At 34.7% G+C, this 15,837-nt stretch overlaps 1 protein-coding gene across 1 annotated transcript; it reads right to left on the bottom strand.

Annotated features, from left to right (window-relative positions):
- Window positions 1-891: 891 nt before the first annotated feature.
- Window positions 892-14,042, bottom strand: LOC145613498 (SCY1-like protein 2 A). The gene is made up of 14 exons (XM_081668616.1): window positions 13,260-14,042; window positions 13,028-13,132; window positions 10,764-10,874; window positions 10,430-10,612; window positions 9,640-9,766; window positions 8,236-8,297; window positions 8,054-8,140; window positions 7,832-7,918; window positions 7,378-7,491; window positions 3,955-4,083; window positions 3,605-3,667; window positions 2,703-2,864; window positions 2,467-2,585; window positions 892-2,357 (listed from the first exon to the last, which is right to left on the bottom strand). Exons 1-14 carry the CDS (start codon window positions 13,755-13,757, stop codon window positions 1,439-1,441), a joined length of 2,766 nt encoding a protein of 921 aa, XP_081524742.1. The 5' UTR covers window positions 13,758-14,042; the 3' UTR covers window positions 892-1,438.
- Between the last annotated feature and the right edge of the window lie 1,795 nt (window positions 14,043-15,837).

Genomic DNA, 15,837 nt, shown 5'->3' on the forward strand with positions numbered 1-15,837 from the left:
TTGAATGATATTCTTACCACAGAAATTACAGCAATAAACAATATATATGGGAAGCAGGAAGATTCCAGAGAAAGCATAACAGAATTCTGTTACACAGAATTCTGACGTAGCTAACTAATTTAGTGTAATAATACTATCACTCAACAGCTTCCGTATTTAAATAAGTGAAAGGTTTCTCTTATACACGTATGTCAATGCAAAACTTTTACTGATGATATCTTTAAGACTTTAATTATCATTAAGTAAACATTATAACAATTGAATTTTAAAAAATTATTCATTAAGAAGATAAACAAGTATCCACTATACAATATTTTTTATTATATATAAATCACAAATATTAGTCAAAGTGAATTAGATTAAAAATACATAAAGTCAAAACCTTTCACTTATTTAAATACCGAGAGAGGGAGTATATAATAAAGTAGTCTCTAAACGTAACCACCACAGCCATATGCACTTTAAAACTTTGAGCTTCAACTCTTGAATACACCCTTCGTTCTTTTTGGACGTACTTTTTGACTTTTAGGATATGGAAAAAAAAAAAAAAAAACAAAACAAAAACAAAAACAAAAAAAAGTTGTTTAGAGTCACTAGGATAATTATATACTTGTACTCCGTATATGCATAATACAAGTATAATGTAGTGCATTAAGAAGGGATGCAATCATACAAGTAAGAATTTCCTTTAGAGTATAAAAGAAATTAAACAAAAGTAAGAAGATTGAAAGATACGTGTAAAATAAGAGGCAAACAATTCATTATCATCACTATTTGCAATTTTGTTGTTAAGTGTGCTAGATGTTAAGTTATAGTAGGAAATTAGCTACTAATAATTGATTAATCTAGGCATCTCCCACATATGATACTTCGTATAATAATTCGTACGTGTTTAAACTCAAGGGGAGAAAGGCGGCATCTAGCGCCAGAACCTGCAATGTACTACACATTATTAGTAAAATTGGTAGTGTCATTCAACCAAGTGGTAACAATCTCAATATGTGTTTATTACAAGACTATTTAACATTCTCTTATACAAAAATAAAAAAAAAAAAAAAAAAAAAAAAAAAAAAAAAAAAAAAAAAAAAACTCACTACGTTTCTAATTCAGGATGTTGCAAGTCATTATGTGTACAAAGGCTGGCCATCCAAAAAATATTCTAAAGGGGTAAAATGAAATCAAATGGCACAAATTAAATATGTAAGATTTTCGTTACAAAATTCTACAAGTGATACAATGGAAGCAACAAGCATATATATCATTCCACGGCTGCTTGGCGGGCACAATTTCCCATTTGTATGAGCCCGAAACTCATCATCGAAACACTGACTTGATATCCAGGCATATGTATACGGTATACCCATCGGCATCACTAATCCTCAACTTGTTATCTTTAACATTACAATGTTCATTACATATGAACCATGGATACATCCTTTTATAGCAAATCCATAAGTGGTGGCTGCTCAGAAGCTGCCTTACGTGTACCAATAGCCATGCCAGAAGAATGACCATGAGCTCCTCTGCCTCTACCCCTCCCTCTACCAACAGCAGTGGAGGGTGGTGGAGCCAGTCTTAGGGCATTATGGTCAGTTTTGGGAGATGAGAAAATGGAACCAAGATCTTTCGTATTCCCTGAATTAGAACTGCCGCGATTTTGTTTCTGAGCACCTAATGGCTGCCCATATCCTAGCCCGTTATCAAAAGCCAAGCCGTTCAATCCTGAAACTCCCTGATATTGTTTTGATGGCTCAATAGAACTTGGAGTACCAGAAGCCCAGCTTGAGAAATTGATGTTCTGGGGAGCTGTGCTGTTTGAAGAGCCTGTGCTAGAGCTGGAACCAAGCTTGTTAGTGGATAGTCCTGAAATTCCGTTGTTTGAAGTTCCAGAACCAGTAGGTCTAGGGGGCCAGTCAGCAAAAGGGTCAATTTCATCAAAACCTGCATTAGATGATCCCTGATTTTGCATATCATTATTACTTGTTAGAGAGGTTACACCAGCTGTACGAGGTGGCCACTCAATGTCGATAGACGGGCAAGAATTCATCAGTTGTGAATCAGAAACAGAAGGTAACACGGATGAATGGGATTGCATGGATACACCATTCGTCAAACAATTCTCATCAACAGGCTTCATTGAAGATAATAAATTGGTTGGATAAAGTTGGCTAGATGTGTCCGATTTCTTTGTGACAGGCCAGTCTTCATCCCATGATTTCCCCTTCTTCACAGTTGTGTCAGACAGTGTTCCATTCATTTCTTTAGGCAGTGCCGTCATAGATCCTAGTGCAGGAGATGATTTAACCTCATGAATGCCAGAGTCAGACACAGATACTCCTCTTTTCTCCTCTATTTTCCTGTAATTAGACCAACCACAGATAACCAAGATGAGAATCTTTGCCACCATTGGCCATCTCCATAAAGTGTAAATAGCAATATGCATTAAGAAGCACATAATAAATTTACCTTAAAATGTCCTTGACAAAGGCCATATATTTTGCAAACTGCTGAACATTCAATTGCTGAGCGATTAGAAGGGGAGTGAGTAGAGGGAGAACATGTTCTGCCACAAACTCTGCTCCATACTAAAGAATGAAGATAGCCAGAAGGAAGCCAGAGATAAAAATTAGTTCCAATTTCAAATATGGATTTATTAGTAAGCATAAAGCATCTTCAGAACGACAATAATACTGATTTCATACCTGTTTCAAGATAGAATTAGCAACCGAAAGAGTACACATAAGAGTTGGCTGAGAACGGTCAACAGCTGTGCAACGTTGAATAGTTTGTAATATTTCTATGACAGAATTTTTATCGAGCGTGTGAATCAACTCCCCTAAGCATAGCAAAGCATTCACTCTCACCTGCCGATCAGAAGCAAATTTAGCAAATATAACTGCACAAAATCCAAAGGTGAAATCACAACAGATGCTGGAGACATAAGAAAACAATTTAACAAATATTCTCGCATCGGTTGGATGTTGGAGGTTATCAAGCTAAGCTGTACTACATACAAATTCATACGCCAATGTTTAATCTCTACTGGTTTCAGTGAAATTATTGCCACAAAAACTTCTTTATAGATCATTTCCTATTAAAAGCAAATTATTATAAAAAGTCTCAGGGCACTTAGAAGGACCTCATTGTCCCCAGCAGGATGGACGAGAAACTGATTTTGTCAGTGTGATGATTTCATGGGTTACTAGCATCATTTTCCAAAACAATGAGTGAGTACAGTCAATATAGCCACAGTTCAAAGTCCAAGAGACAGCCAATAATCTGTAGCATACGGAAAGTGTAATGACATTGAGCGGGAGTTCCAAATTATAACAGTCCTCTTCTCAGCAATATGATGAATTCTATGAGAAATTTTGGAGTATGTTCACATTTCAAAGAGTCGGTGTACTTCACGCTAATCTTTCCATTCCACTATATGGCAATCAGCAACAATTAATACTCCTATTAGTTGCCACAGCATGTCATCTTATGAGTAGTACTCAAATACTGCCAATCTTTCGACACTCCAGCATCTACCAATGCCATCTAAAGCACTATTACGGACACGATAAACCACATATATAGAGGAGAAGATGAAGTTACTTACAGCAGCAACAGTAGTCTTGAGAGCCAGGCCATGTACACGAGTAACTATCGCTTGCTTCACTAACTGCACCGATGAGAAGCAGGAAACTATTTATAAGAGGTATGCTAAGCAACAAAAATCCAATATAATTCTTAGATACATAAAATAATCTATCAGCCCACTTATCCCAGAGATAAAAGTCTATTAAAGAAAGTGCACCACAAGTTAATAAATTTATCACATAGCAAAATGCCTATCCTCTGCATATAGATCTTTAACCTTTTCCTATTTAAAATCATTTCCCAAAAAAAAAAAAAAAAAAAAAAAAAAAAAAAAAAAAAAAAGAAGAAGAAGAAAGAACTTGAGTCAACCTGAGGATCCAGAAGCTTTGTCAGAGAAAGTGTCCTTTTCAGAACTTCCTCTTGTATGCGGGGATCAGTGTCATCATAAGCACGAACAAGCATGGGAAGAACACGTGAGACTAGATCTTCATAGTTACTCTGAATGAATTTTGAAAAATAAAAAGGTCAGTAACAGGCATAAAGTCTAAGCACATAATGATTCACATAACTAAAGTAAATGCCGAAAATCAGACGACAGCATCAGGAAAAATAAATCATAATCCCAGGCATGTATGCAATTTTCGTCATCCAGGCCTTCAATAGTCCTAAATGAACAATAATCATCCATACAATAAATGCATTCAGATCTATGTGGCCCTTAAGTTCACATATAAGGGCCTATATTAGCAAAATCATACAAGAATAGAAGTCACATGCTCCCCACGACCAAAAAACATAAAATTAAAGAGAGCAATGATACTACAAACACCACTAGTTCCTATACATCCTAGGCATGTATAATGCTTCTTTTAATGTCAAAGAAGACATTTAACAGGGAATGACATCCAAGCACCCAAAAGCTTAAGATCACATTATGCAAAGATACACACCAACTTATGCTGTTAGCACAAGATTTGGCTTTAAGACCTCTTAAATACTGTTTTTGAACTAACATATTTCTAGATGATCATACGTATACTGTAATGGACTGACTTAGTTTTTCTGATTTAACGACTAAATTAAGAGATGAAAACTTGATAATTTAGATAAATATTGGCAGAACTTGGTACAAAAGGATAGATTAATAGTTTAAGGCTATCACTATCTTGATAACTTTAGGTTATCACTCTCCTAGTAACTTGAGGTTACTACTCTCAACATTTTTCCTCATAATTCACATCCTATCCTACTGCATATACTATCCCTATGTATACTAAAGTCAAGTGACTACTACCCTAAAAGCATTAGACTTCCCAAAATACCCTTCCTAATGTTGGTCTATTACATATACTCCATCCATGTTTTTCAATTCTGAAGGTAAAAAGTTCTTCAATTCCTCTATGTAACATGTCCTTCCTCATTTCTCTTCCTGGGTAATACTCCCTTTATCCTTTCTGATCCGATATCCTTGAGATTTGGCACCGAAATGCATGACTACTAATTCATTAGAGCATTATGTAAATCACTACTCGTAAGTCGTAAGGTACTACAATTACATTAGTTTACAAGCACTTTGATTATCCCCCGTCATCATATTACCCTAACGGACACCATTTCAAATAAAGCTATACTCCCATCTTAAGAATGCCATATTCCCCCCACTATCCAGCTCAAATATTTCAAAATCACACGAGTCTCACCTCTAGCCTTCAAATTAGTGCCAAATCCTATCATGAAAACAGGAAAGGAAAGGGAAAGGGAGTACTTTTTAATGGCTGAAACGTAAGACAAAAGCACTGTAAAGAGAGAGTACCCATCTATATATAATATACTAAATCCAAAGCCACAAAAGCAGGTTTCCCTCGGAAATTCACCCCCTAACCATAGCAAAATTAATGAAATGACTTGCTTTGGGATGTAAACATGAGTCTTATTGGGCATTAATAATAACATTAATAAATAAATAAAAATAAACATCCATTGATATAAGTTTTATTTTAAAACCAAAAAATAGTTAAAAATAAAGCAAAGCATGGCTTGGGTGCTACCTAATTTGTATTATAATCTATATTCTAATATGCTCTGAAATGCATGATGCAATTTTAATGATATGGCATACTCTCTTTCACAACTTAAAGAGCTATTTCACCCAAAAAGCTAGAAAGGGACACTTGTTTCATGAGAACAGAATTGTGGGAATGGCAACTCGACTATCAAAATCTTAATTTACATCAGCTTCACGTATGCTTCAAGAAATTAAACATAAAAAAAAGGGATGTTGGATTCATATCATGGTAGAAGATTGGCAATGAATTTCCAATCACTGCTCCAAAGTTTTATTCATGGGATAAGGAGTGCATGAAAAGAGGTATATGGGATTGAGAATATCCCACCATTATGTTACCCAAATAAGAGAAAAGATAATAATGTTTAGACAGGAATTGGGTACTACCAAATTAACTACTCCATCTCTATTACTTTCAACCACATCACTGTAGACGGTTCATGGGTTATGGTATGATGGATTTAGAGGTTGCTGCTGCTGATGCTGATGCAGACAATAGATTACAGGGAGAAAGCAAGAGGGGGATTAAAATAAAAGTCTCACAAGTGACATTATCTTCCCTTGAGAAATATGCTATTAACAAGGATACATACGAGCTAAATTTTTACAAAAATATCTATTATTACAGCTCAGAACGAAGAATACAGCAAGAGAACAAGGTGCCCTCACAAATTATGCCCTGCTCTCTTAAAAATCTTCACCTTAATTTATTATAAATTGCAATCAGTTAAAATAATTTTCAATCGGTAACAATAAGTTTCAAGCAAAATAAATAAGTTCCATCAGTAAAAATATATTTTATTTACCAGTAAAATTCAGTTTTGAGTTTTGACTAGTAACATCTGGTATATTAGAAAATAAGCAACAGAAAATCATTTTCAATAAGTTAAAATAATTTAGATTCCAATAGAATCAATTAAATTAGAACAGGGCCTTAGCCTGATTCTTCTTTTAAATCTCCCCAGTCCTTTTTTAAAATATATATACAAATAACGATAAACTTTAAAACCGCTTATTCCAAGCTATAATAAATAGTCCTTATTATCTATAGCAGCACAAAAACCATATGAGAATACTTTACTAGGAAAAAACAATTACAATTCCCCATTCCCACTCCCCCCAACAACTCCTATTTTTACTTCCAAAATGCCCTCAAGAATAAATGTGTTTAAATGCACAATTTGACCAAAATAGACAGGAAATAAGCAAATGGGCAGGGAATAAGCCACTCAGCCAATAGGACCAAAATTGCCACTAATGGACATATATTTAACTAATGTACCCCCAACTTTAATATGCCTTACACAAGACTTGGAATCATAAAATTCTCCATCCGGAATTCCACTCCGAATTCCCAAACTGCATATTCTATACTTAAAAACCACCACCATGCTTGAAAGTATTAAATTCAGTAGCAATTTTATTTCCCTAGTCACTGTCATGGTGGAGATCCTTTGTGAGATAGCATACAGTTGTCAAATAAAGTGCAACAAAGTAAAGTCGGGCAATTGCTAACTATACGGCATATGCTTCAACTTTGTAACACCAGGGTAGCTTTTGGCCAAACTAACCCATCCGTACCCCCTTTGATTCAAAGAGAAGCACAAAATCTCATATAACTTGCCAAGGAATATCGAGGAGCATATGAAAACTACCAATCATAAGCATCTTGATAGCAGGACAAGGAAGCAAAAGGAGCAAAAAATAAATTAGGCTAGCTGCATCACCTTGTTTATAATCAGTTCAGCATGCTTCACAAGCAGCAACAGTGTATCACCAGAAGCAGAACTTAAGACTGGAACAAGAGCTGGCAAGGTTGATAGCCCAAATTCTTGTTTGTCCTGCATAAAAGTTGAAATAATTATATGCGTGGTATTCCAGTTAGAAAACATGGCAAAGAGCAGTAATAGAAAATAAGTATCCACTCATTGCTTAACAATATTATCAGCAAAGAAAACCCATAAAGATAGAAGCATACATCAAAAGTCACATCAAAGTTCAGATACTCTCTGGTATCCACCATACAGACCACCACAACACCAATCACATAATTATTATAGCATTACAAGGTCAAAACTTGCTCAAAGCTTGCAGAACTTATATTACTAAACAAGGCAAAACTATGGCAACAATCTAGATCAATTGTGATAAAACCAACCAGTCAAGCAATAATGTCTGTACCTGAGACTCAGCTATCATAAGGACCATCGGCAATATCATTGGTTGCATTACGACATTGCGAAGTTCAGCGCAAAGAGGCGGAAGAACCTGCACGGAGCAGAGTAAAAAAAGGTACGTAGTGTATCAGATTCTAAAGGATTTGCATAGCATGGGAAAGTCAGCTGGATGTCAGCAATATGTGAAATCTAAAAAGCTTAAATGCAGCAGTAAAGAAAGTCAAACCTTATACCGCAAAACTCTTGAGTCAAAGTCCTTCCACATATCCGACAATGCTTTCAAAAACTCAGTCTTCTGCATGTTATCTCGCTCCTGCAAAACAAACCATTTTTTTTTTTAATCAAAAATCTTATTAAGGCAATTAAGGTGAACCTGCAAAGCCGAGGGGAAAAACAGATGATTCTTACAAGCAAGTGGTCCAAGAAGCGAAGCGCCCGCAGTCTTGTATCATCTCGAAAGAAAGATGAACCTCCAATAGATTTCAAAGATAAATAACTTCCATTAATTCACAATAACAATACCAATATGACAATATGGAGCAGCCACTCATAAAGACGCTTCAAACAAAATCAACATTTTAACTACAAGAAACAAAATGCTCTATCCCAATTTAGGTAAGATTTAAACAACATTCTAGACTGTTATGGATTTTCCAGAGAGAGAGAGATTGAAGGCCTGGAATCGTAGCACCATTGTTGATGATTAAATTACATCAGCACTAAATCAATTATCCATATCCCAAATTTGTGGTATTCCAAAATATTAATTTTCTGTCTAGTACATCTATATTTCAGAGTATCATCTAAATCTTCATCTCCTTTTAACTTCCATCTCAAAAATCTTGGTCTATTATAGATTTATAGCCCCTCATTTCACAATAAAAGTTGTTTTGAGCGAGTAGAAATTTCTTTCACTTTGCATACAGGGATAGGAGATAGAAGTAGAGAGGAAGTTGTGGAGAACCTGTTACATAATACAGAAATAGCAAAATCTTCAACAGAAAAAACAAAAAGGAATGGTGCAATCTTCTGTAGCCAAGGGGAATATCAATATTCTGACTGTACATACAGAGACCCTTTCAGAGAGGTAGGAAGTTTTTAAAAAAAAAAAATTAAAAAAAAAAAAAAAAAAAAAAAAAGATAAAGCATACAACTATCTTACAAGTATATACAGCTCTTTAATGAACTTATGCAAGAGTCCTGCCCCAAAGAGAAAAATGAATCTAAGTTTGTTCTTCGAAAAATTATGAGAGCTAAGGACATATCAAATATCATTATTGCATATAATGGGAAGCCTATTATTTAAAATAATGTCTTTGACAAAGCCTGACAGATAAAATTCACTATACTACCGAAAATCAATGGAAGAGTAAAACTTTAGAAATACGTAGAAAAGCAAAACTATAGAGATACTACTTTTCAGCTACTCCCTTTATCCATGAAATTTTTTCCTGTTAAGCTTTGGCATGCATATCAAGGAATTTAGTAGGATAGGTTAAGAATGTGTAAGAAAGAGAGTTAGTGGAGGGTCGGTCCAATTGACATGAGTCAAGTAATTCTAATTTAAGTAACAGAATGATTTTTTAACACCTTTTATGGACATCCTAAAAAGGAACAACAAATATTAAACTGTTGTGGTGATGTAGACTGACTTGTGCTTTGCAACAAATTTTTGGCTAATATACCTCGTAAAAAGAAAAGCAAGGAGTAGAATCTTTGTGCCAACAGTTAAGGAGCCAAAAAAAAAAGAAGAAAAGAAAAAGAAAGCATATACCAGGAGAAATAATCCAATAAAAGGAGTACACCCAGTACCTGTAAAACCCATAGCCGAAGGCCTCATAGACTCATTGGATGAAAGCATCCTTTGTAGGTCAGGAACCAACTCTGCTGGGATGGATGAGAATGTTTCACTAGTTAAATAGTTCAGCGTATTCATGTACTGTCAAAAAAGAACAACTATTCAGAATGATAGACATACTAAACATCATTGATCAAAGCATTTCCAATACACAGGAAAAATGGCCCAAGAAGAAATAACTAAAATAAATAGATTAATTAAGAAGCGGTCTATATAAAGATCCATCAGAGAGGGAATTTTTGATCGAATTATCTGCCCAAATGTCTAAAATATCTAAATGACACAGGTGACAAATATGCAAAAACCTTAAACCTTTTAGTATATGTAAAGAAAAAACTGGTTGAATAAATTCAAATCTATAAGGGCAAAATCAGGTACTCCTCAATAACAGATGTTTCAGAGCTTCAGGAGAAGACAGAAGAAAGGCAACAACAAAATTTAAGGTTGTAAGTAAAATTCTTGGTTCTTGCTTTTATTTTCTTTTATCAGCTCCTACACCTTCCTACCTCCATCCCCTATTCAAAAAGTATGAAGTATAGATTAAAGGGAACTATCCAACAAAGGTACAGAGCAATTTGAGATATAGTAGGGGATGGCTCTTAAACTACCTTACTAAACAAGATTAATCCATCAATTAATGCATACTAAATTATAACCTTGCTGGTCATAAAAGAGTCAGAACACACGCATACAAAAAAAACAACATCAATATTTCATATCTCAAGTTACAATTTAATGAGATACCATCTTGACATTGTTGTGGCAGTCCAATAAAGGCTTACGAGCAATCAAGTGATAGGCAAGGCATCCAAAACTGAATATATCTGACGAACAACCACCTGAAGATTCTTTACTGCGAACCAGCTCAGGGGCAGTATAGTTAAGAGAGGGTTGTAGCGGAAGTATAGAATCCTCCTCGTCATATTCCTGCAAGTCAATCCATTAAAGATAAGTGTTCATAGCACAAAATGGGGTAGGCATAGCCAAAAAGATTTAGCCAAAGATATTACATCTGTGATATTTCAAAAGAAAAATATTTAGATTTCAACACGTCAATAGAGGCAAAAGAATTACTTACAGCATAGTGGAATGCCTGCGCACTTTTTGAAGCTCCAGATGCCTGATCAGTGGTAACTGCAAAACCAAAACCACCAAGCTTCCAGGCTCCACTAGCAGTAATTAAGACACTCTGCAACAGTAAACAATTTTAGAACATGACACAAGTTGATAAGATAATAACTCTTTCATCTAAAAAAAAAGGCAACAAAAATACCATAACAGATTGCAACAATTTTGATCTCCTATAATAATTTGACCTAACGTGTATTTCACTAAAAGGCCTGGTAAGTAATCTAACGTATCTAACGGCATCCAAAGAATTCAATCATAAACTATCAATATTTTAGGATAACCTTTTCCAGATATCAGTATATGTGAAATGAACTCCAAATAAACAGAAAATTTAACATGATAGGTAGAAGAGATGAGGAGTCCTATAGAAATTAGGCTAGTATCAATCAAACAAAAGATCAAATGATGTGATTTCCAGAATAGCCACTAAGAAAAAGAAAAAAAAAAAAAAAAACATCAGGTCAAATGCACACGGACACAACTCAATCTGACAAAACAACCCAACGGAAACCCTACTCCAAAATGTTCTATCATTTATGCAGAACATATACGCTAAACATGTCAATCAAAGCCTAAATCTCATGAGTAGGGTTGGCTACATGAACCAAAAGTGATTATTTCGTATTTTTCACAAAAATCTTCCTTCCTCCATCCCCTACGATCAAATACCTATCCTCAAGGAAAACCATTTGCTTCATATTCTTCCTAACTCCTTCCAACCAAGTCATTTTCGGTGTCTCTCTACTTTATTTAAGCTCTCCATAAACTCACTCTTCCACTCTTCGTACCAGAGTACCTTGGGGTCTTAGTTTTACATGCTCGAACCAACGCACACGAATTTCCCTTAGTTTCTCTACAATGCCTGCAACACTCACTTACTTACGAATAACTTCATTTCTAATTTTAGCTCTTAGAGTGTTTCCGCAAATCCATCTTGGCATTCGCATTTCCGTAACTTCCATCATTTTGATGTGCTCCTTAGAAGCTCAACATTTTGTACCATAAAGCAGCAATGGTCTTATGGCAGTCCTATAGAATTTCCCCTTTAATTGTAAAGTAATGCTTAGGTCACATAACACTCCCGTGGCCGCTCTCTATTTAAGCCACCCCGACTTAATCTTGTGGTCACATGTAAATGTTTGGATGATCGACCCAAGATATTTAAAACACTCACTCATAATCAAATCATGTCCGTCCAAATTCACTACATTATCAATTGTCCCCCTATGCGTACCAAAGCGGCATACCAAATATTCAGTCTTACTCCGACTTAGCTTAAACCCTCTTGTTTCCAACATTAGTCTCCATTGCTCCAATATGGCATTAACCTCATCTTAAGTTTCATCCATCAGAAACGCCAAACATGTGGAACACATAAATTTTACCTATTTAGCCCATCAAGATGGAAGCCAAACCCCCACTCTCTCCACAATCTTAAATCAATGTGCTAAAGCCATAGGACTGACTATAAGAGTTTCACAAGTTTAGAATGGAAAACATACGACTTTCAATAATACCACACACAAAGCATATGACATAAAAGCTAACAAAAAGGTCTCTTGACTAATTCAAAAACTACCCATTCATGTCATACATAGTTCAGAATAGTTTCTAATATATATATCAAACCAAACACATTTCTAGCAATTATAGGTGAATTCAAGGGACATGGTTATGGTAAGAGAAAATCAATGCATCAGAAGGATGAAATAGTAATTATGAAACCCCTACTATAGTACTGGAAAAAAAAAAAAAAAAAAAAAAAAAAACAATCCACTCACACAAGATAATAAATGTTCTTCTCAGACTGAACATCTTGATACTCTCTACTCATCAGCTACAATAACAGGTAACAAAAATTGTGTCTTCAGGTGTTCAACCATATAGGCTAATCTCACAATTGCAAGTCACTAGGAAATGTATTTCCTACTTGTTCAACAACTAGCCAACAACTAACTGAAAACAAAATCTAACACAATATTCGTTGCTTGTTAAAGGTAATCACCTCAATTTTCTTACAATCACTTATCACTCCATAAAAAACTTCCACTACTACAACAATCAGCAAACCCCTTAATGACATGAACAAACATAACTTTCACTTCATCGAATTAATCGATAAGGCAACATACTGGTTAAACATTACAATTGACCATCACAAATATAATCATCATCAAACACGAAAGAAAGTTGATAAGAAGAGCAACTAACCTCAGGAGAAATCGCTCTGTGAACAAGACGAGCATTATAATGAAGAAAATCCAATGATTCCGCAACTTGAAGCAACCCATGTTTGACTTCCAGCAACCCCATCTCCTACACAATTCCCCAAACAAACATGTACAAAAACTACATCAAAAAACCAAAAATTAAATCACAATTCAACTCCCAACAATAAAAAAAACATAAATCCACACTCATAAATTAAAAACCTTTACCATACCATAGCACTCTTAAGCTCCTTAGAAACATTCCCAACATTATGCAAATCCCCAAGAACATTAGCAACAGAAGCAAAAAGCGGCTCAGTAACAAATGCCATTGCATTCTTAGTCTCATCGAGCGCCTGCACCACATGCACTACGCCAGGATGCCGAATTCTCACCAACCTCCCGGCATCATTCCTCAAAACATCCAAAAACGAATCCTCGGCCGCCTTCGATAACCCGGCCCGGGTTCGAGCCTCAGTAAGCGCCCTCTTATCAAGCAACCAAACACAAACCGCGGAATACTGCGACCCAACAGTGGAAGATCCACGAGGTTTGGCGGAGTACAATTTCCAAGCAAGAGCAGGACCTGCTGATCCAATCGGATCGACTAATTCGTAATCTTGTAAGGGTTTTGGACCTGTAACTTCTTGTACCGTTGTTGATACTGTTTTCTCGATTACTGCTGCTGTTTTTGCTAATGCTTGTGTTAGGGTTTTCATGTTTAACGCCATTGTTGAACAATCAAAATCAATCGATCACTGAGAAATTCGAATTGAATTGCTGGATAAATTCGAATTGAATTGCTAAATTGATAATAATAATTATTCGATTGTTAATTGTTGATTGGATCGACTGAAGTGATTTGATCGGAGAAATTTGTAGCTCCGCCGTGTACGGTGGTTGGTACGACGGAAGGAAGTTTGGGGGAAATTAATTTCGGATGAAAGAGGTGATTTGTTGTTGATGTTGGAAGATTGGTGGCATCTCTTTGTCCACTTCAGCTTTTTTTTATTTAATTTGTTTTTTCGGAAAATTGTTTTTGATTTATTTATTTATTTATATGGAAATCTATATCTATATCTATACTTAGTATTTAAAAACACAAACCAAAATTGACACATGTCATCATTCTTTTTCACCTTTCTTTATTCATTCTCCCTCCTTATGTGAAATTCTCTCTTCATCTCCCCCTTTATTTCTCAATAACTTTTATATTTTGTAATCTTTATTTTAATTCAATAACAAATTAAATTTCCTAAAACTTCTCCTCTTCTCATTATTCCATCTATCAATTCAATTTATTCACATTCATAATTCATTTCATTAATTTGACCCTTTATCTTCCCCCTCTTCTTATATAAATACAAATTTTCAATAAAGATTTTTTCACACTCATTAAGTTTCAAAAACTAAAAAATTAGAGAAACATCTCTCAAAATTCTATGTGAAATTTCTACAACAATGAGGATGATGATTGAAAAGGGAAATATTGAGGTGGCTAGAATACTATGGAAATTCCATGGGATGACATTGTTTGCGTGTCATGGGGCTTTAATTTTGAAGATATTAAGCGCAATATAAGAGACATATATTGGTAAAGACTAAAGAAGAATATCATGCCTCCACATTTGATGTAAAAATTGTAAAATTATAATAAGTGTTTGGTATTTACAAAGTAGTTTTTTATACAAATTGTTGATTAATATATCATGCGATAGAGATATGATTTTACGATTTTAAGCCATTTTTTCTACAACTATTAGTCTATTACCACTAATTCATAAAATATTATAATATGTCAAAAGATGATAAAATAATTCATTCAAATAATTTGTAAAGGGGGTTTTTTTTTTTGGTGACAAGATAATTTGTAAAGTTTCAAATAAATTTATAACTTAAGAATAACCCGTGCGTAGAACGGGTCCAAAAGCTAGTTATTTATGGTTTAATTGGTTGGGATGACGTAGTTGAAGGCACGTGGGAAAGGTGAGGCGCCGACGCCCGACAATACAACGAAATATTGGATGGAAGAAGGAATTTGAAGGTGGGCTTATGAATAATTTGAAGGGGAATATTCTATGATGGCCCAATTAAGCCAATATGGGTTACTATCGTAATTTGGTACTTCCTCCGTTTTTTTTTTTAAAAAAAAAGATATATTACTTTGACTTTTGCACTATTCACATATTATAATTGACTTAATTTTTTCACCTCTATAAAATAAATAATGTTATTCCCTCCGTCCCCTTTTGATAGTCCCTTATGGGCAAATTTTAGTCCCAAAATGTTCACCCCATTTGTTTTTTCCAACAACCATTAATATTAATTTTTTACCAAAATTCCCTCCAATTTGCAACAATACTTCTGCAAATTTAAATTTTCAATGTAAATTTTGTTTTCCCGTGTACTTTTATTACTTTATCTCTCCACTTTTTTGCATACCCAATGTCAATTTACTTGTAATTTTACTATTCTTATTTATGTTTATTAATTCCCGTGAAAAAAGCCCATAAGAGACTATCGAAAAGGGACGGATGGAGTATTATAAAATGTATTACTAGAATAGTCATAATGTCTAGTTTCACAATATAATCTTGTTACTCCCTCTGAGAGAACAACCCTTTTAGGATGATTCACGCGTATTAAGAAAGTTAAATAGAAAGAAGAAAAAGTATATTGGAAAGATAAATTCACATGGGGTTTGTAAAAAAGTAGAGAGAGAAAGTAATAAAAGTACATGGAGAACACAAAATTTTACATCGGAAGTTAATATTGCTTAAATATTGTTGCAAATTGGTAGAAAATTTAATG

Source organism: Chenopodium album, chromosome 25, assembly GCF_948465745.1.
Source record: "Chenopodium album chromosome 25, dcCheAlbu1.1, whole genome shotgun sequence".
In the NCBI taxonomy this organism is placed as follows: domain Eukaryota; kingdom Viridiplantae; phylum Streptophyta; class Magnoliopsida; order Caryophyllales; family Amaranthaceae; genus Chenopodium; species Chenopodium album.

Excerpts from the sequence above, each read along its gene's own strand:
- LOC145613498 (XM_081668616.1), bottom strand. The coding sequence starts at position 13,757 with ATGGCGTTAAACATGAAAACCCTAACACAAGCATTAGCAAAAACAGCA. Across the intron at positions 10,875-13,027 it reads ACAGAGCGATTTCTCCTGAG|AGTGTCTTAATTACTGCTAG; the intron begins GTTAGTTGCTCT and ends TTACTGTTGCAG. Across the intron at positions 4,084-7,377 it reads CTGAACTGATTATAAACAAG|AGTAACTATGAAGATCTAGT; the intron begins GTGATGCAGCTA and ends AAATTCATTCAG.